The sequence below is a fragment of the Phalacrocorax aristotelis genome, chromosome 24 (assembly GCF_949628215.1).
Source record: "Phalacrocorax aristotelis chromosome 24, bGulAri2.1, whole genome shotgun sequence".
In the NCBI taxonomy this organism is placed as follows: Eukaryota; Metazoa; Chordata; class Aves; order Suliformes; family Phalacrocoracidae; genus Phalacrocorax; species Phalacrocorax aristotelis.
This window is the reverse complement of record NC_134299.1, coordinates 2,015,783-2,037,046: the sequence shown is the minus strand read 5'-3', so window position 1 is coordinate 2,037,046 and position 21,264 is coordinate 2,015,783. Positions and strand designations below refer to the sequence as shown.

Here is a 21,264-nt window from a genome sequence, read left to right as displayed (position 1 = left end):
CTGGGAGGGGACACGCAGGGACGGTCACGCTGTGCCGCGGCACGCAAGGCAAATGCTCTCCCCAGAGCAGCGCACAGAGACACGCAGCCTGCTGGGAAGCTGTGCCAAAAAGGCATCAGGGACCCTCAGGAAGGTCAGGTTAAGTGGGACCCCCCACCCCCGACCCTCACTGGCTCCCAACACCACCTCAGCATCTCCTCTGGACGTCCCTCAGGGGTCTCACGCTGTCACTGTGCTGCTGGGCTGCCTGCTGCGTCCGCTGAGCCTGTGAGAAGGGACAGCAGCCCTCCCGCGGCACCGGGGATGGTGCCGGGGAGCAGCAGCGCTGCGCGGTGCCGCAGGCACTGGGGACAGGATTCGGGTCCCAGCACCTACCTCGGGCACCGGGAAGGTGCCTCTCCGTCGGGGCAGGAGGGAGCATGGCTGGTCTCGCTGGCTGAGTCCACGCGTGCTCCAGCACCACTTGTGTGCCTGGGGCAGGATGAGGCCCCAGCCACAGCTTGGACTTGCCTGGACCCACCCGGACCCTTGGCTGGTGATGCTGAGCCTGGCCCTGCCAAGCTGAGGGTGCTGGGGGCAAAAGGGGAGCACGGCCGCATCCTGCACACCAGCAAGGGGACACCCGGGAATTGGCACAGCCCCCCTCTGGGACAGGCGCCCAGCACCCTCCCACCCACAGGACAGGAGAGAGAAAACACTGGGGGAGACAAAACAGCCACAAAAGCCCCCGCAGCACCCGCTGAGCCCCTGTCCCCCATGAAACGCCCCCCATGTCCCCATGCAAAGTCACCACGCAGCTCCATTTGCAGCTTTTAGCTTAAAAATGTACATCCAGGCACTCAACGTACAAATATTTACAACTGTTTACAAATGTACAAAACCGGATCGAATGTAAACCAAAGGCGCCGGAGGCAGATTCGCTGGGACCCAAAGTCACCGGGGCCTGGGCACCCGTGGCACGGCCCCCCCAGCGCGCGTGCGCTGTCCCTTGCACGCCCACGTGCACTGCCTGTCCTTTGCACACCCATGGGTGCTCGCTGCCCCTTGCACACCCAGCCCCATGGGCACTGTGCCCGTTGTGCATCCCACCAGCCCCGGGGCAAGGCTGGGGCACCCCAAGGCTGTCCTGAGCTGTCCCGTAAGGACCAAGGGAGCCCCCCCTACCCACCCCCAGACCAGCCACGTTGGAGAAAATTCCCTTTTCTGAACCTGGTTCACTTTGTGGTGGCTGGAGCAAGAGGGAGGGGGCAGCGTCCCCCTGGGGAGGGGACTCTGTCAGGACGAACCCATCCCTCCCACTGTGGGGACCCTGCAGCATGGCTGGGGGGAGCCGGGGGAGCCAGGGGCACCCCCTGCTCCAAGGCTACCTTTGTTTCTATTTGGAGAGCGCAGATAAACCCACAGCCCCCCCGTGCCCGCAGAGGTCACGCACTGAGCCAGCGATAAGATAACGGGCTCAAACGCAGCAAAAATAGGTCCCTGCCCTGGCCCCTTCCCCAGCAGCGGCTGGGGGTCAGGTGGGGGTGGTCCTGCAGCAGGAGCCCCCGAGAACAGGCTGGATGTGGGGCTGGGGGAAAGGGGGCTGGGGAGCTGCCAGGGTTGGGGTTAGGCAGACCCTGCTCCTGCCCCAGTGCCCCTCCATCACCCCCTGCCCACGCACGTCAGCCCGCATCCATCTGCGCCAGCATCCTGCCTCGCCTTTTCGAGCATCCCCGGAGACCCCGGCCCCTGAGCCGGTCCAAGATAACCCTGAGAGGGCACGGGGGGGGCTGGGGGCTGCCCCGTCCCAGCGGCTCCCCCGGGACAACGAGAGGGGTCAGGATGGTGCCGGTGCCGTGGCCGGGGCTCGGCAGGCGGAGTTGGCCGCGGGAGGGTGTGAGTTCACGGCGGCCGCGTTGGGAGGGTGGATGGTGGTGCCGATGGTGTACTCGGCCGGCTGCGAGGGACAGACGCATGCAGGCAGTGAGTCAGGGGGACCTTGGCAAGACCCCAAGGCACATCCTGCCCCCCACCCCCTGAAAACACTCCCCCATCTCTTACGTGGCGTCGGAAGAGCCTCTGCAGAAGGCTCCGCTTGGGGGGCTCAGGCAGTTGCCTCCAGTCCAGGTCGGGGGAGCGGGTCCCGTTGGGTCCGAACACATTGAGGTCCTTGAAACACTCAGTCTCGATCATCTGGGGGGGGGGGGGGCAGGTCACCAGGGGGACAGGCATGGGCAGCCCCGGCGGTGCTGCAGGAGGGCAGGACCGCACCCATGCCCCACGCCCCCGGTACCTCGTTCTGCCAGGGGATGGAGACGCTGCCGGTGGCAAACTTGGCGTAGAAATCGTTGTCGGTTTGGTCCAGGTTGACGCCCTTCACGGTTGAGAACTGCTCGATGTCCAGCACATCCTTGCAATAAACCGCCCGGGGCTGCGGGAGGCAGAGAGCCGTCAGCAGGGGGAGCGGGGCTCGCCCCCCCCGGTGGGTCCCCACCCCACCCCAGCCCCTTACGTCCGGCACGAAGGACGGCGTCATGATACCGGCCTCCAGGCGCTTGAAGTTGATGGTCCTGAAGAAGGGATGGCGCTTCACCTCGGCCGCCCCGTCAGCCCTGCAGCCCAGCCGCTGCTTGGGGTCCTTGGCCAGGAGCTGGGGAGGGGGACAGGAGGTCATGGCAGGGGAGTGGAGCCAGCCCTGGCCCCCGCGGGGACCAGCCGCTCCCCAGCTCACCATCTTGCAGATGGCCCGAGCATCCTCACTGAACTTGTCCGAGTACAGCTCCTGGTCCTCCTGCACCCGCTTCTCCACCTCCTCCCGCTTCACCCGCTCCTTGCGGGCGCGGAAGGGCGACTGCCCCTCGATCATCTCGTACACCAGGCAGCCCAGGCCCCACCAGTCGGGGCTGAAGGTGTACCGCTCGTTGTTGATCACCTCCGGGGCTGCGAGGCACGGCCCCAAACCCATCAGCCATCAGGCACACCGCGACACAGGGACCCCCCGGGCCAGCCTGGCCGGCGCAGCCCCCCACGCTCACCCATGTAGCCGACAGTGCCCACGCGGCCCCGGATGGTCTCGCCTTCAGGAATCTTGATAGCCAGCCCCAGGTCAGAGATCCTGATGTGGCCTGGGGCAGGGAGCGGGTTGAGGGCAGCATCCCAGGGAAGGGCCACCCCACGTCATCCCCAAAACACAGCCAGAGACCCCCCAGGAGGCATGTGGAGACCCATCTCCAAAGCCTAGAGCCAGATCCAGTAGCTCCCTCCTCACCATCATCATCCAGCAGGATGTTCTCTGGCTTCAGGTCCCTGCAGGGACAGACGGATGGACGGCTCAGCACGGAGCGATCCCACCCAGCCGCCCCGCCGGCCCTGTGCCCACACCCCGCTCACCGGTAGACGATGCCCTCCTGGTGCAGGTGCTGGAGCCCGCAGCAGATCTCCGCCGCGTAGAAGACCACGCGCTCATCCTCGAAGCCGGGGTTGCCCATGTTGTAGATGTGGAACTTGAGGTCGCCGCCGTTCATGATGGTCAGCACCAGGCAGAGCGCGTCCTTCGTCTCGTAGGCGTACGCCAGGCTCACCTGCGTGCCCGCCCCGGCCGGTCAGTGCCGGTCCCGGCCCCCCGCTGCTCCCCGGACCCCAGGAGAGCACCACACGCACCACGAACCGGCTGTTGACCTTCTCCAGGATCTGCTTCTCATTCAGTGCCATCGCCTCCCCTTTCCGCTTCTTGATCCGCTTCTTCTCCAGCTTCTTGCAGGCGTACATCTTCCCCGTGGCCCGCACCTGACAGGCACACACCTTGCGGGGGATGGGATGGACAGCAGCTGGGTGAGCCCCCACCAGCCCACCATCACCCTCCTCCCTCTCCCCGTGGCTGTACCTCTCCGAAACCGCCCTTGCCCAGGATCCGGTACTGCCGGAATGTGTCCTTGGTGACCGACTGCCTGAAATGCATAGCCCCAGGTACGTCAACCCCGCTGCCCCCCAGACCCACCTCAAGACCCCTCAGACCCCGCCAGACACCCCGCTCACCTCTCCAAGTACTTCCACTGCAGGAACCGGTCGAAATACATGCTGTCCTGGTAGTCGGCAAAGGGGTCCCCACTCAGGTACTCATGCAGGGGGCTGTGGGGGGAGAGGGGATGGTTGGTGTCCCCCGCAGAGCCCCCCAACACCCGTCCCCAGGCAGGGCACTCACCGCAGGCAGCTGCTGAAGAGGTCCTTGCAGGGGCTCTTCTGCAGGTCCTGCAGGCACCGGCTCGCGTGGGGCTGGCCGACCTCGGGGAGGAAATCTGGGGACTGCCGAGGGGAGCAGACAGATGCACACCCACGCCCCGGGGTGCATCGCTCCCACATCCTGCCTGCGATCCCAGCTGGGTGATGGGTGCCACTGGGATGGCCGGAGAGCAGGGATGTGGCTCTGCAGCCACCAAGGGACCCCCTGTGCACCCCTCTGCTGGCCCTGCTCCCATCCCATCCTCGCCCCGTCCTGCTCTGGCTGCCTGGGGTGGGGAAAGTCCCCCAGGACTCACCTCCTGCTTGAGGAACCGACGGATAATCTCCTCCCCCATCTCCTTCCGCTTCTCATCCGGGGAGAGCTCGTAGTCCGCCTGGGATGCCCAGGGAGAGGAGGGTGCTGCAGCCAGCGGCACCGGGTGCAGCCCCCCGCCGAGCCCCCGGCTTCCCCAAACAAAGCACGTCTGTCCCAGCCACGGGGTGAGGGAGCCGTCTGCACCCGTGCCACGGGCAGCTGCCTGCACCGGGGCTCACACTGGTGCTGGCAGCCCTAGGGGGTCTCCCACACTGCTCCCGCAGCAAGCAGGGGAGGGGGGCTGCCAGACCCAGGCCCCCTGCAGCCCGGGCAGCTCTGGTTATTCAAAAAGGGAAAAAAATGTCCTGCAAGAGCTCTAAGAGCCGGCACAAGCAGGGGCTGTTTTACAGGCACGTATTTCCCATTAGCAGCCCCCATGGCTGTCGGGTCTCTGCACGTCCGAGAGGCTCTGGCTGCTCCCTGCAGGGCGCCTGGCCCCCCGGGCAGCCGACCCCACTGCGCAGGGCACGCGCCCGCTGCTGACAAACCGTGCAGTAATGGGAAACACAGATCATTTCATGATGCTCATGCTTCCCATTTGCCAGCATCTGAAATCTCCTGGGACCGGGGTAAACCACGCAGCAGGCATGGGTGGGTTCTCCAGCAGCATTCTGAGCTTGCTGGGATGGAAAGCTCCCTTCCCCCGGCACCACCCAGAGAGAAACCCGCAGTGCACTGGGACGGGGTGGTCTCTGCCTCCCCTGCAGCCCCCCGGGTACTGCTCCACAGCCACTGTCCCGGGCTCATGCTGCAAACCTACTATGGGACTCGGCAAAACCCCGACCAGCCCCAGCCCGGGAAAACGCCTCTGCATGTCACCGTCCCCGAGCAGAGCCGGAGCGGTGGCATCCCGCAGGGTCCCTCACCACGGCGTCCAGGAAGCGGATGCAGCGCAGGAGCTCCGGCCGCATCTCGCAGAACTGCCGGAAGAGCAGCCGGCCGATGGGCTGCTTCTGGCACAGGCTGCCGTAGTCCGGCTCTGCAAGGGAAGGCGGGACGTGCCACGCGCCGTGCCGAGCACATGCCGCGGCCCCACGCCCGCCAAGCCCCAGCGCGGCTGCGAGCCGGCACCGTGCCGGGACCCGCGAGCCGGCTCTGCCCAATCCCAGTGTCCCCCCGGCTCACCCAGGCCCTTCCGCAGCTCATCGCACTGGCTGATGTGCGGGAACCGGAGGATCTCCCTCCACTTCTTGCTCCTGCCTTTCCGCTTGCCACCACCTCCTGCAGCCGGGGGGGGGAAAGGGAGAAGAGGTCATGCTGGCGGGATGAGCATCGCTGCCCCAGCCTGGCCAGCAACAGGATGAACGGGGCAACAGAGCCCCTGCCCAGTCCTGCAGAGCGGTCTGGTTTGGGGTTTCCCTCCCATCCCACCGCTGCTGGTCCCCAAAACCCATCGCTCACACACGTACCCGCACCAGGGCTTCAGGCAACTCTAAAATCATGTGGGAAAACGTGCCCTCAGCCCTGGAGAGGGCTCTGACCCCGAGGAGACCCTCACCCCGAACAGCCGAGGGGACCCCACACAGTCACAGCTCCCAGCCCCGCTCTGGGGCAGGAATAGGACCCCCCTCTGCACTGGCCAGTGCCGGCGCAGGCCGAGCCCGGCGGGTGCAGACTTCGTCCCCGAACAGTGCCACAGCCCCGCATCGCTCCCTCCTGCAAACATCTGGTTTCCTTATCTCCCTGGGGCTGCAGCAGCCCGGCCTCTGCCTCCTCGGGGACGGGGACTCTCCGAGGATGAGGAGGGGGCAGAAGATGGCCCCGCAGCAGCAGCCGCTCCTCCCGGGCTCGCGGGCGGATGCTTGGCGCGTGAAGTCATCCCTGCAGGGACCTGACATCAGCGCAGCTCTGAGCTGGTGGCCGGCCAGCACCGCCCGCCGCCGGCCCCGGTGACGCCGAGGCGAGCCCGCGGGACGCCGCAGTGCTGGGCTCCGGCGGGGCCGGCGTTTCGGCCGGGCAGAGCTTCCTGCAGTCATCGGCTCGCTTCCTCCGGCAGGAATCGGCCCGCGTCAGCCAGCGGAGCAGCCTTGGTGGCGAGAGGGCGCAGGTCCCCGGGCACCCTGCTCACCCTGACGCCGGCAGCACAGGGCCCTGAGCACTTGGCGCCCGAGGAAGAGGAGCAGCCGCTCTCCTCACCCCACAGTGCCCAGTCTGAAGCCCCACAGGTGGCTGGCAAAGGGGTGATGCCCAGGCAAGGACCCTCCACCCGCCCCAGGAGCCATCTGACACGGGCAGCCAGGCAGCCCCGACCTCGCAGGGATGCTCAGAGGCTGCAGCTTCGTGGCCGGGCTCAGGGGCATGCTGCCCACGCTATTCCCTCCCTGCTGCTTCCACAGACTCTGCAGGTATCAGCCCCCGGCACCCCGCACCGCCCGACGCTTTATGGCGCTCCTTCCGACTTGTTTGCTGTGACAATGAAAATAAATTAACGCTCATCACCCGTGCCAAACACATCTCCCCTGGCTGAACCCTGGGAAAATGCTCTCAGCCAGGCTTCGCCGGAGCTTGCTGGGGCTGGGATGGTGCTGCTGGGGAAAGGCTGCGGGCCGGGTGGGAAGGAGGGGAGCTGAGCGTACGGGGAAGTTCATACCAGAAATGTTTTGCCTCCACCCATGCTCCTGCTGCAGCATCCCCCTTCCCCAGTCCGGGCCCCCCTGCAGCGTGCCAGGCATGGCATAGCCAGGGCAAGCAGGAGAGAGCACCACGTCCCCAGTGCCTGTCCCGTCCCCAGTGCATGCCCGGTGAAACTGCACCAAAACTGACCTGTGGCAGAGCCACCCCAGCTCCCACTGAGGCCCCAGGGCAAAGGGGGAGCAGGGCTCGGAGTGGGGCCTGCTCCTCCACCCATAGCATGCCCGGGCAAAGAAAAACCTGTCCTGTTCCCCTCCCAGTGCCCCAGCCACCACCACCTCTCCCACCCCAGCCAGTCGCTGCAGCGAGGGAAGCAGAGACATGGGTCCCACCAGGACATGGAGCTAGAGCCTGCGCGAGACCCAGAGACCTCGAAGTAAAGGGGGAAGAAATATATAATCTACAATCCTTGTGCCGAGCCAGCATAACCCTGCCGGGCAGGCGGGAGCCCTACTGAGTGCTCAGTCTGTTCCTGCCGCACAGGGCTGCTGCTGGGGGTTTCAGCTCCCCCTTCTCATCCCAGAGCATCGGGCTGCGCCCCAGGGCCCTGGACCTGTGAAGTGGGGCCCCCCCGAGCCACGGCAGCCCAGGCAGCTTTCCACGCCAGCCAGAAAAGGAGACATCGCTGCCATCGCCACTGCGGGCAGCGCACGCACCCACGCAGGCAGTGCGTGTGTCCCTAAGGGCAGGGACACCGAGCCCCCATCCCAGCCCGCCACGGGTAGGACCACCCAGCCCATGTCCCCACCACCGCCTGCAGCCCCCCTGCGGAAGCGACTCTGCCCTTGCTTCGGCTTCCCAGGGTGGAGCCAGATCCTGGCAGCCGGCGGAGCCGCACGAAGGGCTGGCAGCCCTTCCTGGCCCGGCGTGGGGCTGCAGGCAGGGCAGGGGGCCCGGGCACAGCCACCCTCCCGTCAGCACGGACCCCTCGGCGCTGGGCAGCAGAGCACCGATGGGGACATCCCAGAAGCACCCGGCCCCTCTCCCGCAGCATCCTCCGCAGGGTCAGGGCAGCCGGTAAGGAGGACAGGCGGGGAGCGGCCAGCAGCCGTGCTGGGGCACCCCGCCGCTGCCCGCTCCCTGCCTGTACAGACGAGAGCCAGTCGCCTGCCCGGTGGCGAGATGCAGCAGGAAAGATAACATGGGAAATCGGCGCTCCCCTCGGCCCTGCTCCCCCCCGGTGAACCGTGCCGGGAAACCCCGCGTGGATGCTGCCGCTGCCGAGCCAACCGCAGCAACCAGAAAAGCTGCTGAAACCAAAATAAAACTGTTCCTCAGCGGAAAGGAGCCCACGTACCAAACGGCACGGCGCACGTGAGGGGGTGTGTTACACCAACACAGCTGCCAGCAGCGAAAGCCCCGCGGCAGGCAGGAGCGTGTCCCCCCCAGCTCCCCCTTCGCCAGCGGGCGTGCTGTGAGGTGGCACCCGATGCCCGGCGAGGCACGGACCCGGCTGCCCCCGCCCCGGCGAGCCATAAAGCCTTACTCACCGCCTGTTATCTCCTCCGCGCCCGCACGCTCCTGGGTTTTTATCCCGGGCACTTCCGCGGGCGGACAAGCCCTTCTGGCTCCCTCAGCTTTAGGAGCCCTCGGGGACGTCAGCTCTCCCTCGAAAGCTCCAGTGGCCCCAGCACAGAACTGGTCAAGAAGCCCAGGGAGTCTGGCTGGCCAGAGACCCCTGCAGCCCTCGTGGGGGAGCAGCCCCCCCAGACCACCTTTGGGGGGACAAAGCCCCCGGGAAGGGCCGCAAGGTCAAACCAAGGGGCCCTGCAGCAGAGCAAGGCCCTTTTCTTTATGCAGCAGGCTGCAGCATTTCGGGGAGCCCCTCAAACCATGGAGACCCCGAACCCACAGCTCGTGGCACCCGCCTACACCACATCTGAACGTGGTACGCGACCACTGCTGCCAGCGCCCCCAAAAGCACCGGGAGCACGGGGTCACCTGGCCAGGCCAAGCTCCCCCCAGCACACCCCGAGGATGGAGGGATTTGGCCAAATGCAATTACAGGCGGCACCGACGGCCACTCCGGGATGTTGGGGCTGGACCTCACCAAGCCCCCTGAGCCTTCCAGCACGAGGCCAGCCTGTGAGCCCCAAGCGTGGGGACCCCCAGCCATGGCCAGCGGGGTCTCAGCTTCCTGCTGCAGCGGCTCCGGTCCTCCCCACGCTGCCGGGGAGGGAAGCGGCCGCCCGGCCGGGACCCAGCCCTCGTCCCGCTCCACTTCCCGGCTTCCGGCGCCTCTCACAGCCGCCGCACACCGACATTAACCCGCTTGGCACCCACGGCGGTGGAGCCCCCCTCGCCCTCGAGGCCAAATCCCCCTTCTCCAGCTCTGGCCTGGACAAGACTCCGGCTCGCGTGGGCGGCCGTTGTGTGTCCCGTGGGACTGGAGCAGGGTCCAGCCCCGTGCAGGGAGCATCGGTGCGAACGCTTGGCTGGCGGCTCCAAGCTCCCGACGCCAAGCCTCTCCCTCCCCAGCACGGGCACCGGCACCTCTGCAGCCCTGCACATGAGCCGTCCCCATGGCGTCTTCAGCGCTGCTGGAAGTGACCACGATAGGGGTAAGGGAACCTTTAGAAACCGGGATTTAAAAAGAAAAAAAATATGGGATCACCTCTGAGCCGCCTTTTCCCCCGCCTCGCCCGCAGGGCTGTGCCAGCACTGGTGGCTCTTGGGGCCGTTTACTTTTCGGTCACAAAGGTTTAGCGACGAGGGCGCCGGTTTTCCAAAGGAAACCAAAAGCAAACAAAGGCGCCCGCGCTCCCCCGGGAGCCCGTGCCAAGCCCTGCTTTTGGAGGGGCGCGGACGCCCGCAGCCTTTCGCCCCCCAGGCCTCGCCCCAGCTGCTGGCAGGGCCCGAACCGGGGCAGCGGCGCCGGCACCACCCCAGCTCCGCCGGCGCACCGGCAAGGCCATGTTTTTCCTGGCAGCGCCCGTTTCGCTCAGGCCTGCACCGAGCCGTCCTGGCACCAGCAAAGTTTTGCTCGCGCCAGACACGTCCTGCTGGCACGGACGGACAGACGGACGGACAGAGCAGCTCTCGGCGGACCAGAGTCCCGAGCCCGGGGTGTCTCGGCACATGCACCACTTGGGGAAACGGCACCTAAATTGCTTTTTAAATTCTCTGCCCCGCGTCCCTGGGTCTGCAGGGTGGGTGGGACAGACGGACAGACACGTCCCACAGCACCGGGTACAGCGGCGGGGCAGCCGCCCCCTCCCGGGGGCTCGGCGATGCCAACCGGGACAAGCCCACCCGGCCACCCACTACGGAGGGGTCTGGGGGTGCCCACGGGGTGGTGCGGGGGGTGACCCGGGCCGCGGGTGCCCGTCGGGAGGGGGACGGAAGGAGGGTGCGTGGGGAGGGGAGCCGGGATGCAGCGTGGGAACGAGGGCGGGGAGGGGGAGCGGGACGCGGGCCGGGGGGCGGGTTCGGGGGGTCGCGGTACCTTCGCGGGCCTTGAGCAGGACGGTGTTGGCCACGATGTTCTCCAGCTCCATGGCGCGGCGGGAGCGGCGGGCGGGGGCCGGCGGAGCAGCCCCGCCGCCCGCACACCATGCCCGGCGCGGCGCTGCCCCGGCCCGGCGGCGCGGGGCGGTCCGGGCGCCTCCCGCCGCAACCGGCCGCCTCCGGGAGTGCGTCACCGCCGTGACGTCACGGGCCGCCCCCTGGCGTCACGGGCTTATGTAAGGGGCAGCGCCGCGCCCCACCGCACGGGAGCACCCACCCCGCTTTGGGGCATCCCCACCACCACCCGCAGTTTGGGGGTTGGGCGGCACCACCTCCTTGCACCCCACACGGGGTTGGGGGCACCGGCCCCCGGCAGCAGGCTGCAGCAGAGCAGCCTTCCTCCTCCTCCTCCTCCCACCCAGCACCCCACAGCCCTCCAGAATCGAGACCCCAAACCGACGGGGGGAGCCCCTTCCCACCCGCACCACAGGGCTGAGCACAGGGAGGGGACACCCCCCCCGCCAGGGCTGGGGCAGCCCTCGTGGGCATCACCGCCCCAACCCCCCCCTCCCCTCAAAACACCCCACTGCCCCCAAAGCGACAGGGGTGGCAGAACAACAAAACCAGAAAAGCCGTTTCCTCCCGGCAGAGATTTTCCAGCTCCAGGAGCCACCGGCCTCTCAGAAAACCTTTTCTTTTTCCCCCCTCGTTAAAGCAAAAGATTACATTTCTGTGTTTACACTTTTTCTACCACCAAACCCACAATATCCCACTCGACCCTACACACACAAACACACCAGGAAAGACGCGTTTTCATCCCAAAAGAAAGAAGTCCATGCTGCAGGGAAGCGTGTTTCTGGGCTGCCCAGCTGGCAAGGGGGGCCAGCCCAGCCTGCACCGGCTATTTGCTTTCCAGGACGGCTGCAGTCAGACCTGTTTGTACTCAGTCCGTGCACCGGCAAGCGGAGCAGGGCTCGTCCTGCAGAGAAATGAGACACTTTGGAAAAGAAACCCCACTCGCGGGGACCCACTCTGCCCCCCCACACAGGCACTTCCCCAGGAGAGCATTTCACTTTGCAGGGAAATGAACTGGAAGAGGTTTCGCAGGGAGAGCCCGCTCCGCTCGCCGCCGAGGTTTGCTCTTTCCTGCCTGCACGCAGGAGGCTCCCACGGCCTGGCAGCTGCCCAAAGCCAACCCAAACCCAACCGCTGCCTCTGCCGCTCACCGCCGCGGCACAGGAAGGCTCCCGCCTGGCGCCGTCACCGAACGCCCTGCACAGCATCGGGACAAGCTCGACACGAAGGACTCTCCTACCTGCTGCAGCCACGCCAGCTCCTCCAAAGCACAGAGGCAAGGAGAGGCTGCCGGTGCCCCAGGGCCAGCCCAGCTGCGGCCGCTCTGCATCAGCAGGTAATTAGTGGGCTCAGCTGTGGGGGAGCAGCTGCAGCCTGGCTGGGGGGAGCTGTGGACCTTGTTGGGGTGCAGGGGATACCCAGGTCCCGCTCCCCATCCTAGAAGGAGGGATCTCACTACATCCTTTAGCTTTTCCTTGGAGCGAGCCCACCCCATGGCAGGACCAGGGGTCCTGTTTCCCCCCCTCTGCAGCACCTGGCGGGGAAAAGAATTGGCATGAGGGTGGTTGTCCCAAGAGAGGGGAAAGCATCAGGACCTGAACAGAGGCAAAACCGTTGTTGTTGAGATAGAGGATTTATTTACACGTCAAGGAAAACTCTCACCCAGAGCCACATGAGGAGGAAAAAAGCAAACAAACCCAAAGGACCAAGCAATTTGCCTCCTGAACACAAACACTCATGCTCCCCAGCACGCCTGGCCACCTCAAAGGGCAGCGAACGCCTTCTCTCCTTCTCTGCAAGGAGAAACTAAAGGCATGATTTTTTTTTTTTTTTACAGTTAGCTGTGCCACAGAAAACACAATCTGAAATAAAAACTGCCTTTCCAAAGAGATCTGCCCACGCAGGGGCAGATCACAGAGCACCCCTCGCTCTGCTGCGGAGGACAGGTCCAAGGGGCAGCACAGCTAGTACTCGTCCAGGGTGTCTGCCCGCGGGACGGAGAGGCCCCGCTCCTTCAGCGCCTGCACTTTCAGCTTCTCCGACTCCTGCTTGGCCTGCTGCTCCACCCGCTGCTCCTCCAGGATCTCCTCGATGGAGACCTGCTGCAGAGGTGTGTCACTCTCCTTCTCCAGGTCCTGCAAGAGAAACAGCCTGTTTAGCACCTCAAGGCAGCCGCCGTGGCCGAGACACGCAGCTCTGCTCACGGGATGCTCCAGGCACGGCTCTGCCTGCGGGGCAGCTCGGGGCTGGGCTGACATCGCCTCCGCCGAGCGCATCTTGCCAGGCTGGCGGGGCCGAAGGCCGTCAGGGATGGCAAAGGTCTGGGGTGGATCTGAACTTGAGTCTCCACAGGGACCCTGACGCACACCCCTCATCTGCTGGGGCTTCAGTAATGTCTGAGCGCTTCCTGCAAGCACCTGGCCAGGCTCTGGCTCCCGGGGAGAGCGGGCATCACTGCGCCACGGATGATGTGCTCCGTTGCCCTCGCCAAAGCTGTTGGAGCAGAATGGCTCCTGAGGCAAGCAGCCGAGCCGCGGCAGGGTCTGCCTCCCAAGCTCTGGGCTTGCCAGCTCGAAGGCAGCCCAGGGGTTTGGTCTTGTAAGTGCTCGGGTTCCCCTGGGTCACGGTCAGACTTGCATGTGCAGGACAGTCTCCTCCAGGCAAGCGCCCCTGAACTGCGGTGCCCACTTGTTGTCCATGAGTCCCGTCAAAAGGTGGACGCGATGCAAAATGGAGGCGCACAAGAGGTGGGGATGCAGGTAGGGACCCCCAGGACAGCTGTGCATGGGAGGGGGCTCCCAGGGATCAGCTGGCTGAGCTCAGCCCAAAGGGCCGAAGCAAACAGCAAGATGCTGCTTGATGACTCCTGAGCCCATCCTACAGGGTGGCCCCTAGTGCCAGCAGGTAGGTGACAGCCCCACAGGCAGCCACTACCACCACCCTCAAGCAATGCCACACACAGGCCAGGGCTTCCCCACATCTCCTGCTGCTCACCAGCCCGCATGTTGCTCATGTCATCCCAGAGGGGCTGCAACTGCGGGGTGGCACCTCGTCCCCCCCGCCCTCGTATACATGGTGGTGTTTTCATGACGGTTCAGCCTGAACTGGCCCCGGGAGGAGGCTCACATTTCAGGGACAGTGACTGTATTTCACAGCACACTGACAGATGGACACTCAGCTCCAGTGTCTGACTCGGCAGGGCTGCTTGGAGACAACGTCCCAACGCCACCGGCTCCGTCCCAGGCGGCAGCAGGCAGAGAGCAGGCAGGACCCGCTTACTTACTATTTCCCCCAGCAGAACAACGTTCTCGCCTCTCACAACGAAGATGCCTCGAGGGATGTCCCCATACTTCTTGCCCACGTGGATGCGCTCCACAGTCTGGTGCAACACCAAGTTTGCTGCAGCGATCAAGAAAGAGAGAAAATAACCTGTATTTCGCTATGTTTTCTAGCTATAAAAAGAGTGTCTTTTCCCAGCCAGGCAGAAAACCCATTGCAGCAATAACACCGGCGCTTTCACGCCTCTCGCAGGTCCTCTGCGCCAGATGACCAAAGGCACCGAGAGTCTCCATGGTTGCAGTGATGGATACGGCACCTTGGGAGCAGCCATGAGGAAGCCTCTGCCCTCCAGCTCCCGCAGCCCACGCGGGCAGGGCAGCAAGCTCGGACCACCGGGCCCGAGTCCACCCAAGCACCGTGTGCCGATGGCAGCAGAGAACACAACAGCATTGGTGGTGCTGCAGGTTCAGGGCAAGGAAAGGCGCTCGGTCATAAGCAAAAACATCACCCGCGCGTGTCTTGGGCCATTTCTGCCCAAAAAGGGGTGCTGGAGCATCGGTGCTGGACGCAGCCAGGAGGGGGGAGCACCCAGTTCGGGGAGAAGGCGCCACGAAGCACCAAGTCCACGAGGACACACAGGCAGGTGCTTCATCCACAACACAAACAAGCTCTAAAAATGTGCCCTGCGCTCATGTCACTCTGTGAACAACTAAACCAAACTTTTTTAAAACTTGTGTTGGTTTTAGCCAAAGAAACACACCCTCCTGTTCAGTGGGGTCGTTCCTGCAGGTGCTGCAGCCCCTGCCCTAAGCCAGGACCACAGAACGGGGGGCTCTCACTAAACCCAAACTTTACCGTTAAGCCACCGTTTGGGAAGGGAGCGGCTCTGGTAAGTGCGGCCCCGACGGGCACGGGAGCATCACCCAGCTCGTGTGAACGGGACCGTGGGGCTCTCCTCCTCCTCCCCACCAGCCCCTGGCACCGAAGCACGTCCAAAGCCCAGCCTAAGCCTCCTGCGGCGCCCAACACCCGCCAGCTGCAGACCTACCGAACTGGTCGATGCTCCGCAGGAACCCGATGAGCGTCCGGCCGTCCCGCAGCAGGACCAGGTGCTTCTCTGGGGGGGAGAGAGAGCGGGAGGGGGTCAGCCACGGCCACGCGTGGACACTAACGCACACACACACCCCCCGCAGCCCCCCACCGTACAGCGTGGGGAAAGCAGCGACGTGCGTTGAACTGCCCCAGCAGCGCGAAGCGGAGCGAGGGCGCCTCCTGCGCAGCCCACGCGTGACCGGTGCCCACAGAGGCTGACGGGTGCAGTTCTCCTACGGAAAGCAGTAGGTCCGACCGCCCCACGGGGGTCGGAGGGGGGCAGCACCCACGGGGAACGAGAGGTCCCACGGGCGGGACGGCACCCATGAGAGCAGAGCGAAGCAGCCGCCCCACGGGGGAAGGGGGGGGCCCAGCCGCCCGCTGCGGGAAGGGCCCGGCGCACTCACTGTCGATATCCTGGATGAGGCTGGCTGTGCCGGGCATGTAGTTCATGGTGCCGCCGCGCCGCCCCCAGCGGAAGCGCCGCCATGCGCCGGTGCCGCCGCCGCCGCCCCGGAACCTCCCCGCCGCCGCCGTGGGGCGGGGCCCACCGTGGCACTGCCCTTTTAAGCACGGCGCCGACCGTACGTTCGGGGCGGCCGCTGATTGGTCCATTCCGACGGGGCCTGACCGGCGATTGGCGGCGGGACCCGGAGGGCAGCGGCCATTGGCGGCGGGACGGGGCGGGACGGGGCGGGGCGGCGGCCATGGAGCCCCGGGGCCGTGCCGCCGAGCCGGGCCCGCCGTGGCCCCCCGGGTCCCCCCGCCCGCCACCGGCGGCGGCAGCGCAGGTAACGGCGGGGAACCGGGCCGGGGAGGGGGGGGAGGCGAGCCGGCCGCCCCGATCCTGGCCGTTGAGCCGAGCCACCGGGGCTGGACCCCGCCCGCTGCCCGTCCTGGGGGCGGCCGGGGCCGGGTCTCCGTCCCCTCGGTCCGCAGCGGGGCCGGGGCTATCCCGCGCCGGAGGGCGGGGCAGGGCGGGGCCGCAACCCTTCTCTCTGCCCCCCCCACCACCCCCGGTAACGGGCAGCCGAGTTCCCCGCCCTACGGACACAGCGGGACGGTTCCGCCGCCCCGGGAGGGCAGCGGAGGGAGGAGGGAGCCGGTACCTTTTTCGCCCCAAAATACACCGCAGGGAAATGCCCCGACCGCCCCCCCCCACCCCCACCCCCGAGCCACCCGCACCTTTCGGCTCCTCTCCCACCGCCCAAGGGCCGATCTGTTTATTTCTCTCACCTCTCGTAACTTGGTTTCCGAAAGGATCTGTTGGCATTAACGAGCCGCTCCCCCGTGCCGGGGGGTTTGGGCCGGCGTTTAACTGGAGGGAAATGCATGAAACGATGAACGTGGCCAAGTTTTACCTTCACATCCAGTTCAAGGTGACATTTCTAGGGCATGTATTTTAATGAAGAGCTGACCGAGGAAACGCTGCCATCCTCGGTTGGTTTTGCTGCCGAGGCGGCTGGCGAGAGCCGGCATCGCCGGCCGGGACGTGCCGTGGTCCCGGCTCACCGAGAGGCAGAGCTGCCTCTTCCCCAGGTCAGTGTGGGGCTGCAGCAGCCCCCTCTTTCAAGGCACGGCCAACTAAAGCCGCCAGCCACAGCGGTGGCGGTGTTGGTACGACAGACCCCGCCGGTGGAAAGGAGCCGGCGGCGGCAGCTCGGGGCAGAGTGGGGAGAAAGCATCGCCGGTCCCGTGATTTGCTCTTCCCGGGATCTGTTATTGTTCTTATTGCAGCAATAGCTTTTTTTAGGGGCCATTGCGCAAATACTGTGTGAAGGGGAAGGCTTTACTCTTTCCAAAGAGCTTGTCTGCTGTCCAGGCGTAACTGTGGTTTGTTTTAATCCTACGGGATGGGTAGATTTCATCCGGCTCTTTCACAAACCTGGGTGTGCAGGTGGTACAACCTCTCGTCCATGAAACAGCTCACGGGCAAAAAACTGCTTTGCCCAAAGCTACAGGGAGTCACCCGCGAGCTCCTGAAATCCTCAGCGTAATTGTTGCCTGTGTGGTTAGATGGAAGCTCACGTTCAATACACATTGATTACCTGAATGCATTCAGGTGAATTCTCACAGACGTTCTGGACGTATGGACCTTTCATACGACAAATTCAAAGCCGACTGCTCCCCCGGCTGCAGCATGACCCGCGGCTTGGTGATCTGAGCACCCTCGGGCCCCAGAACTGGTAGATCTTGTCCCCTTGCATCATTTCTGTTTGCAGACTGAAAGAGGAAATGAACTTTCCCGCAGTGCTTTTCATCCACCAGTCGGTGACTACCTTGGTATGGTTGAACCTCCTCAAAGCTGCTTGCTGTGAGGAATTGTACATGCATTTCTGAGCAAAGCTTAGCTGAGCGAACCACGGTTAGCTTTTCTTCCCGCCCTCCAGACAAATCTATCCCCCTGCAATGCCCCGACACTGCGGGTCTCCCCGAGCGCTGCGAGGGAAGCACGCGGCAGACAGGCGTTGGCTAGCAGCCAACAGAAAGCCACGTTAGAGGAGGAAAACCTAAAACTGGGGTAAATCAGCTTTGGGGCGAAGGAACCCCCTGGTTAAACACTGCAGGGATGGTCAGTCCTCTTTCCCCGGGCTGCGGCTGGGCCAGACCGGAGGCCCCTCTGCACTGTGTCCATGGCCCATCGCCTTTCCTCTGCTCTTCCCTCCTCCCCAGGCAATGGATTCTCCCTACACAAACGGAGCCTACAGCCCCCCGTACCCTCCGGCTCCCGGCGCCGCCCCGCACTACGCCGGCCTGCCGCAGACACGGGGGTACTACTGCTCCGGGCCCTCGCGGACCCCCTACCCTGCCGAGTCCACAGGCATGTACCGACCCCCGTCACCCGCTCCCCCCTGGAGCTACGCCCCGCCGGACTGTGCTGCCGAAGGGTCCTCTCTCAGGAGGCAGCAGGTTCCTGGCTACTCCCCGCCGCAGGTAAGAGGCCGGGAACCGGCCACAGCAATTTCCAGCCCCGGTATCGGTGCAGCTGCTGTGTTTGCGGTTCCTGGGGCACAAGAAGTTGTTTTATGGGGCTGGAGCGGAGGGAAAGACCACAGTGCCTCCTCTGCTGGATGTGCAGGTCCTAATGGCTGCTGTTCCTTGAGCAGCTTGCCCTGCCTGGTTTTATTCTTATAAAAAATGGTGGTCACCCTATTCTCCAGAGACTCCAAGCTTGTGGGCTTGGAAATCAGGGATCGGACAGCAAGTGTGAAACTGCGGCTGTTCCCCGGGCTGTCTGGAGGGGAACGGTGCTTGGAGTGACGCCGGGGGTAACGCCTGTTCCTTTACTTGCAGACCCCAGGAATGCCCATCCCACAGTATCCATACGGAGACAACAACCCAGGGGTCACACCACAGGGGCCTCCACCACAGCCCAGAGCCCCGGAGGACACATGGGCTCCCCCCACGGTCTATGGGGTGCAGCCGCGTTACGCGTGGCCTGCTGCTTCGGTGCACGGGAACCTGTTCGTCTCCGATTCGCACCCACCCTGGACGGGCAGCGGAGCTCCCTCCCATCCTCCTGCGTGGGACCCAAAGGTACAGCTGATGCTTCTACAGCACGTGCCTGTGCTGGGTCCCGGCTGCCGTCAGACCTCCTAGATTGTAGAGCTTTCCTTAAAGCCTGCCTCTGTCCCCTGGGAATGCCCCTTTCTCCGAGCACAGTTAGTTTAGGTAGAAACAAAGCAGCAGGTATCCAGAGTACTACCAGCAAAATCTCCTATTTGCATATAGAAAACCAAAATCCATGGCTGTAATTCAGGTACTGGAGATACCAGACGTCCCAGGGCAGGTCTTGAAATGGGTCTGACCTTGTCTCACTTGTCCGGCTCCTTTCTCTGAAGCAGAAATCTCTCAAGCACTGCCAGAAATCCTCCCGTAGAGCATGAGACTGACCTGCGGGTCGGTTTGCAGGCTCTGGTATTCCTCTACAGGCACGTGGTTTGGGCATAGTCATCCTCTACCGGGGAATGTTTTAAGCAAAAAAATCTAAGGAAATGATGCCTTTGGTGGGGTCTGTTCATCTGGACTTCCTCTGAGTTAGATCAGGAGTCAAATGACTCTCTGGAGGCTTGGTCCCCGGGCAGCACCGCTGGCATGTGCAGCAGCAGCCCTGATGGGGGAATGTGTGGATTCAGTGGGGGCTGCTGTTATTTGGGAACAGTCCAAAGCGTGCTGCCTGCAGAGAAGTCTCTTTCTGGAATATCCAAATGGGACCATGTTGAAATCTATTTAGCCTCTCCCCTATTCACGGGTTACGAGCATTCGGTGGCTCATGCTGTTTCTTTGAGGCACACGCCTCTTGCTGGGGATCTGCTCTTTAACGGCCAGGGGCTGGAGCAGGGGTCCCGTGTCCCTCTCTGGGACTTCTCACAGAAGCCAGCCTGCTTGGCAGGGCACAGCGTGCCAGCCCGCAGGGACATGATGTATTATGGCATCACAGTGTGTGACAGTCTCTCAAATGCTGCCCAGATCCCTGTAACGTCATGCATAGCCCGGTCTGCCCTGTCCTCCCAGGCAGGCATCCCTCAAGGCAGTCACAGTGTCACCTGCTGCCCAGTTCCCTCAGCCCTGCTTGCCTGCTTTTGGAATGCAAGATTAAAAACCTGGCTTTCAGGGAAATACACTTGAAGATTTTTTGGGGTTTTCTTTTCCCTTCTGACTGCAGGATACTGCTTACGACAACCCCGAGCAAGGCGCAAACCAACACAGCTACTATTCCGACGTCAATCACCAGCACTCTGGGACAATGAACGACCACAAGCCAGCCACTCCGCTCAACGCCAAGCCATCCCCCTTGAACCCCAAGGTGCAGTACAGCGCACAGCCCCAAATGTACGACAGTGCATCTCGGAAGCTTTCGGCTGGGAACCGGGAGGCTGGCTTTAAACCCGGTGACCAGCCTTCAACAAATTCTGCAGCCATCCAGCCAGAGATTCAGAGAATCCTCCACGTTTTGGGGGAGGCTGAACAGCTGGAGCAAGAGGTGGAAGAATTTGTAGGAAAAAAGACAGAAAAATCATACCGGCTTCTGGAGGAGATGTTGACCAAGCTGCTGTTGGAACTGGATTCCATCGAGACCGGTGGCCAGGACAGTGTTCGGCAGGCCAGGAAAGAGTCCGTCCACAGAATTCAGGCCATACTGGAAAAACTGGAAAGAAAGGGATTGTGAAAGCACATCGGCCACAACACACAGCCTGTTGTTGAGGTTCCAAAGAGTTTTAGTTCTCTTAAATCTCAGCTCTTTCTGCTACGCACTAATGACAATGGAATAGCAATAAGCCCCGAGTTAAAAAAAAAAAACAAAACCACCACCACCAAAAAAACCAAAAGCCCAGTGCCAACAAATAACTTGGCAAGGGACAAATTAAGAGAGGTCTGAAGCAGCGAACTCAATTGTTTGTTAGTTCCAGGCTTTGGGACAGCAGCACCACCCGAGGTACTTACGCTGGAGAGGTCTCCGTGGGGATCCGCATCCTCTTCATCAGCAGGAAGAAAATCACTGTACAAAGCTCCCCAAACCAGGCCCAATCTATAGGTGCCTCCTGCAGCCACAGCAGTTCTTTGAACAGCTGGAACGCTTGTCAGATGTTGTCACGACGATACCGCAACGTGCAGCCACAAACCAGGACTCTGGGCTTGTCAGTCACTGTGTGTATTTTCAGCTTCAGCTTCCTCGCCATAAAAACTTGTACGTCGTCGTGGGGTTTTGTTTGGTTTTAGTGCACTCAAGTAGCTACACTGAAGTGCTGCAGAAAGGGACCACGCTGGCAGCCCAGTCAATGCAAGCAGATGTCACGTCGTGCTGTCCCTCCTCTGTCGTGAAGAGCCAGTTCGTGGTGTCCCCCGTGGACGAGGGAACGCAGCCTGGAAATCTCACTTCTGCCACTGAAAAGGACGGGTACAAGCAGAGGAACGATGTCAGAGCAGAGCGGCCCAAAACGGCAGGATGCTGGGTAAAAATCCACTTTTTAATTGTAACGTCCTTCCACACACTGCAAGTTTTGTATTCCACTGCAACGCCATACTCGTGGCACTGTACAATACGGAGGGGAAGGGAACGGCTCAGCCTACTGTTAACCTTCTGGTTACAACACGTTAAGTGAATCATTACTTTGTGTGACGAGATAATAAACCCTGACAACTTTTAAATGTTATTTTGTAATTAA

At 63.4% G+C, this 21,264-nt stretch overlaps 3 protein-coding genes across 4 annotated transcripts; 1 reads left to right on the top strand and 2 right to left on the bottom strand.

Annotated features, from left to right (window-relative positions):
* Positions 1-798: 798 nt before the first annotated feature.
* Positions 799-10,827, bottom strand: LOC142048130 (G protein-coupled receptor kinase 5-like). The gene is made up of 16 exons (XM_075074734.1): positions 10,650-10,827; positions 5,699-5,794; positions 5,440-5,552; positions 4,515-4,592; positions 4,181-4,281; positions 4,015-4,107; positions 3,863-3,926; positions 3,640-3,780; positions 3,370-3,560; positions 3,248-3,285; positions 3,015-3,104; positions 2,711-2,919; positions 2,492-2,629; positions 2,273-2,410; positions 2,041-2,172; positions 799-1,936 (listed from the first exon to the last, which is right to left on the bottom strand). Exons 1-16 carry the CDS (start codon positions 10,699-10,701, stop codon positions 1,817-1,819), a joined length of 1,794 nt encoding a protein of 597 aa, XP_074930835.1. The 5' UTR covers positions 10,702-10,827; the 3' UTR covers positions 799-1,816.
* Positions 10,828-12,340: 1,513 nt separating this feature from the next.
* LSM1 (LSM1 homolog, mRNA degradation associated) lies at positions 12,341-17,252 on the bottom strand. 2 transcript variants are annotated; one of them, XM_075074742.1, is made up of 5 exons: positions 17,146-17,252; positions 16,334-16,415; positions 15,054-15,122; positions 14,010-14,125; positions 12,341-12,861 (listed from the first exon to the last, which is right to left on the bottom strand). In XM_075074742.1, the coding sequence occupies exons 1-5, from the start codon at positions 17,197-17,199 to the stop codon at positions 12,691-12,693; spliced, it is 492 nt and encodes a 163-aa protein (XP_074930843.1). In that variant the 5' UTR covers positions 17,200-17,252; the 3' UTR covers positions 12,341-12,690. The 2 variants fall into 2 exon arrangements, with proteins under 2 accessions (XP_074930843.1, XP_074930844.1); XM_075074743.1 differs by lacking the exons at positions 16,334-16,415; positions 17,146-17,252 and adding an exon at positions 15,505-15,712.
* Positions 15,745-21,264, top strand: BAG4 (BAG cochaperone 4). Its single transcript, XM_075074735.1, has 4 exons — positions 15,745-15,888; positions 17,771-18,031; positions 18,392-18,634; positions 19,764-21,264. The coding sequence occupies exons 1-4, from the start codon at positions 15,805-15,807 to the stop codon at positions 20,265-20,267; spliced, it is 1,092 nt and encodes a 363-aa protein (XP_074930836.1). The 5' UTR covers positions 15,745-15,804; the 3' UTR covers positions 20,268-21,264.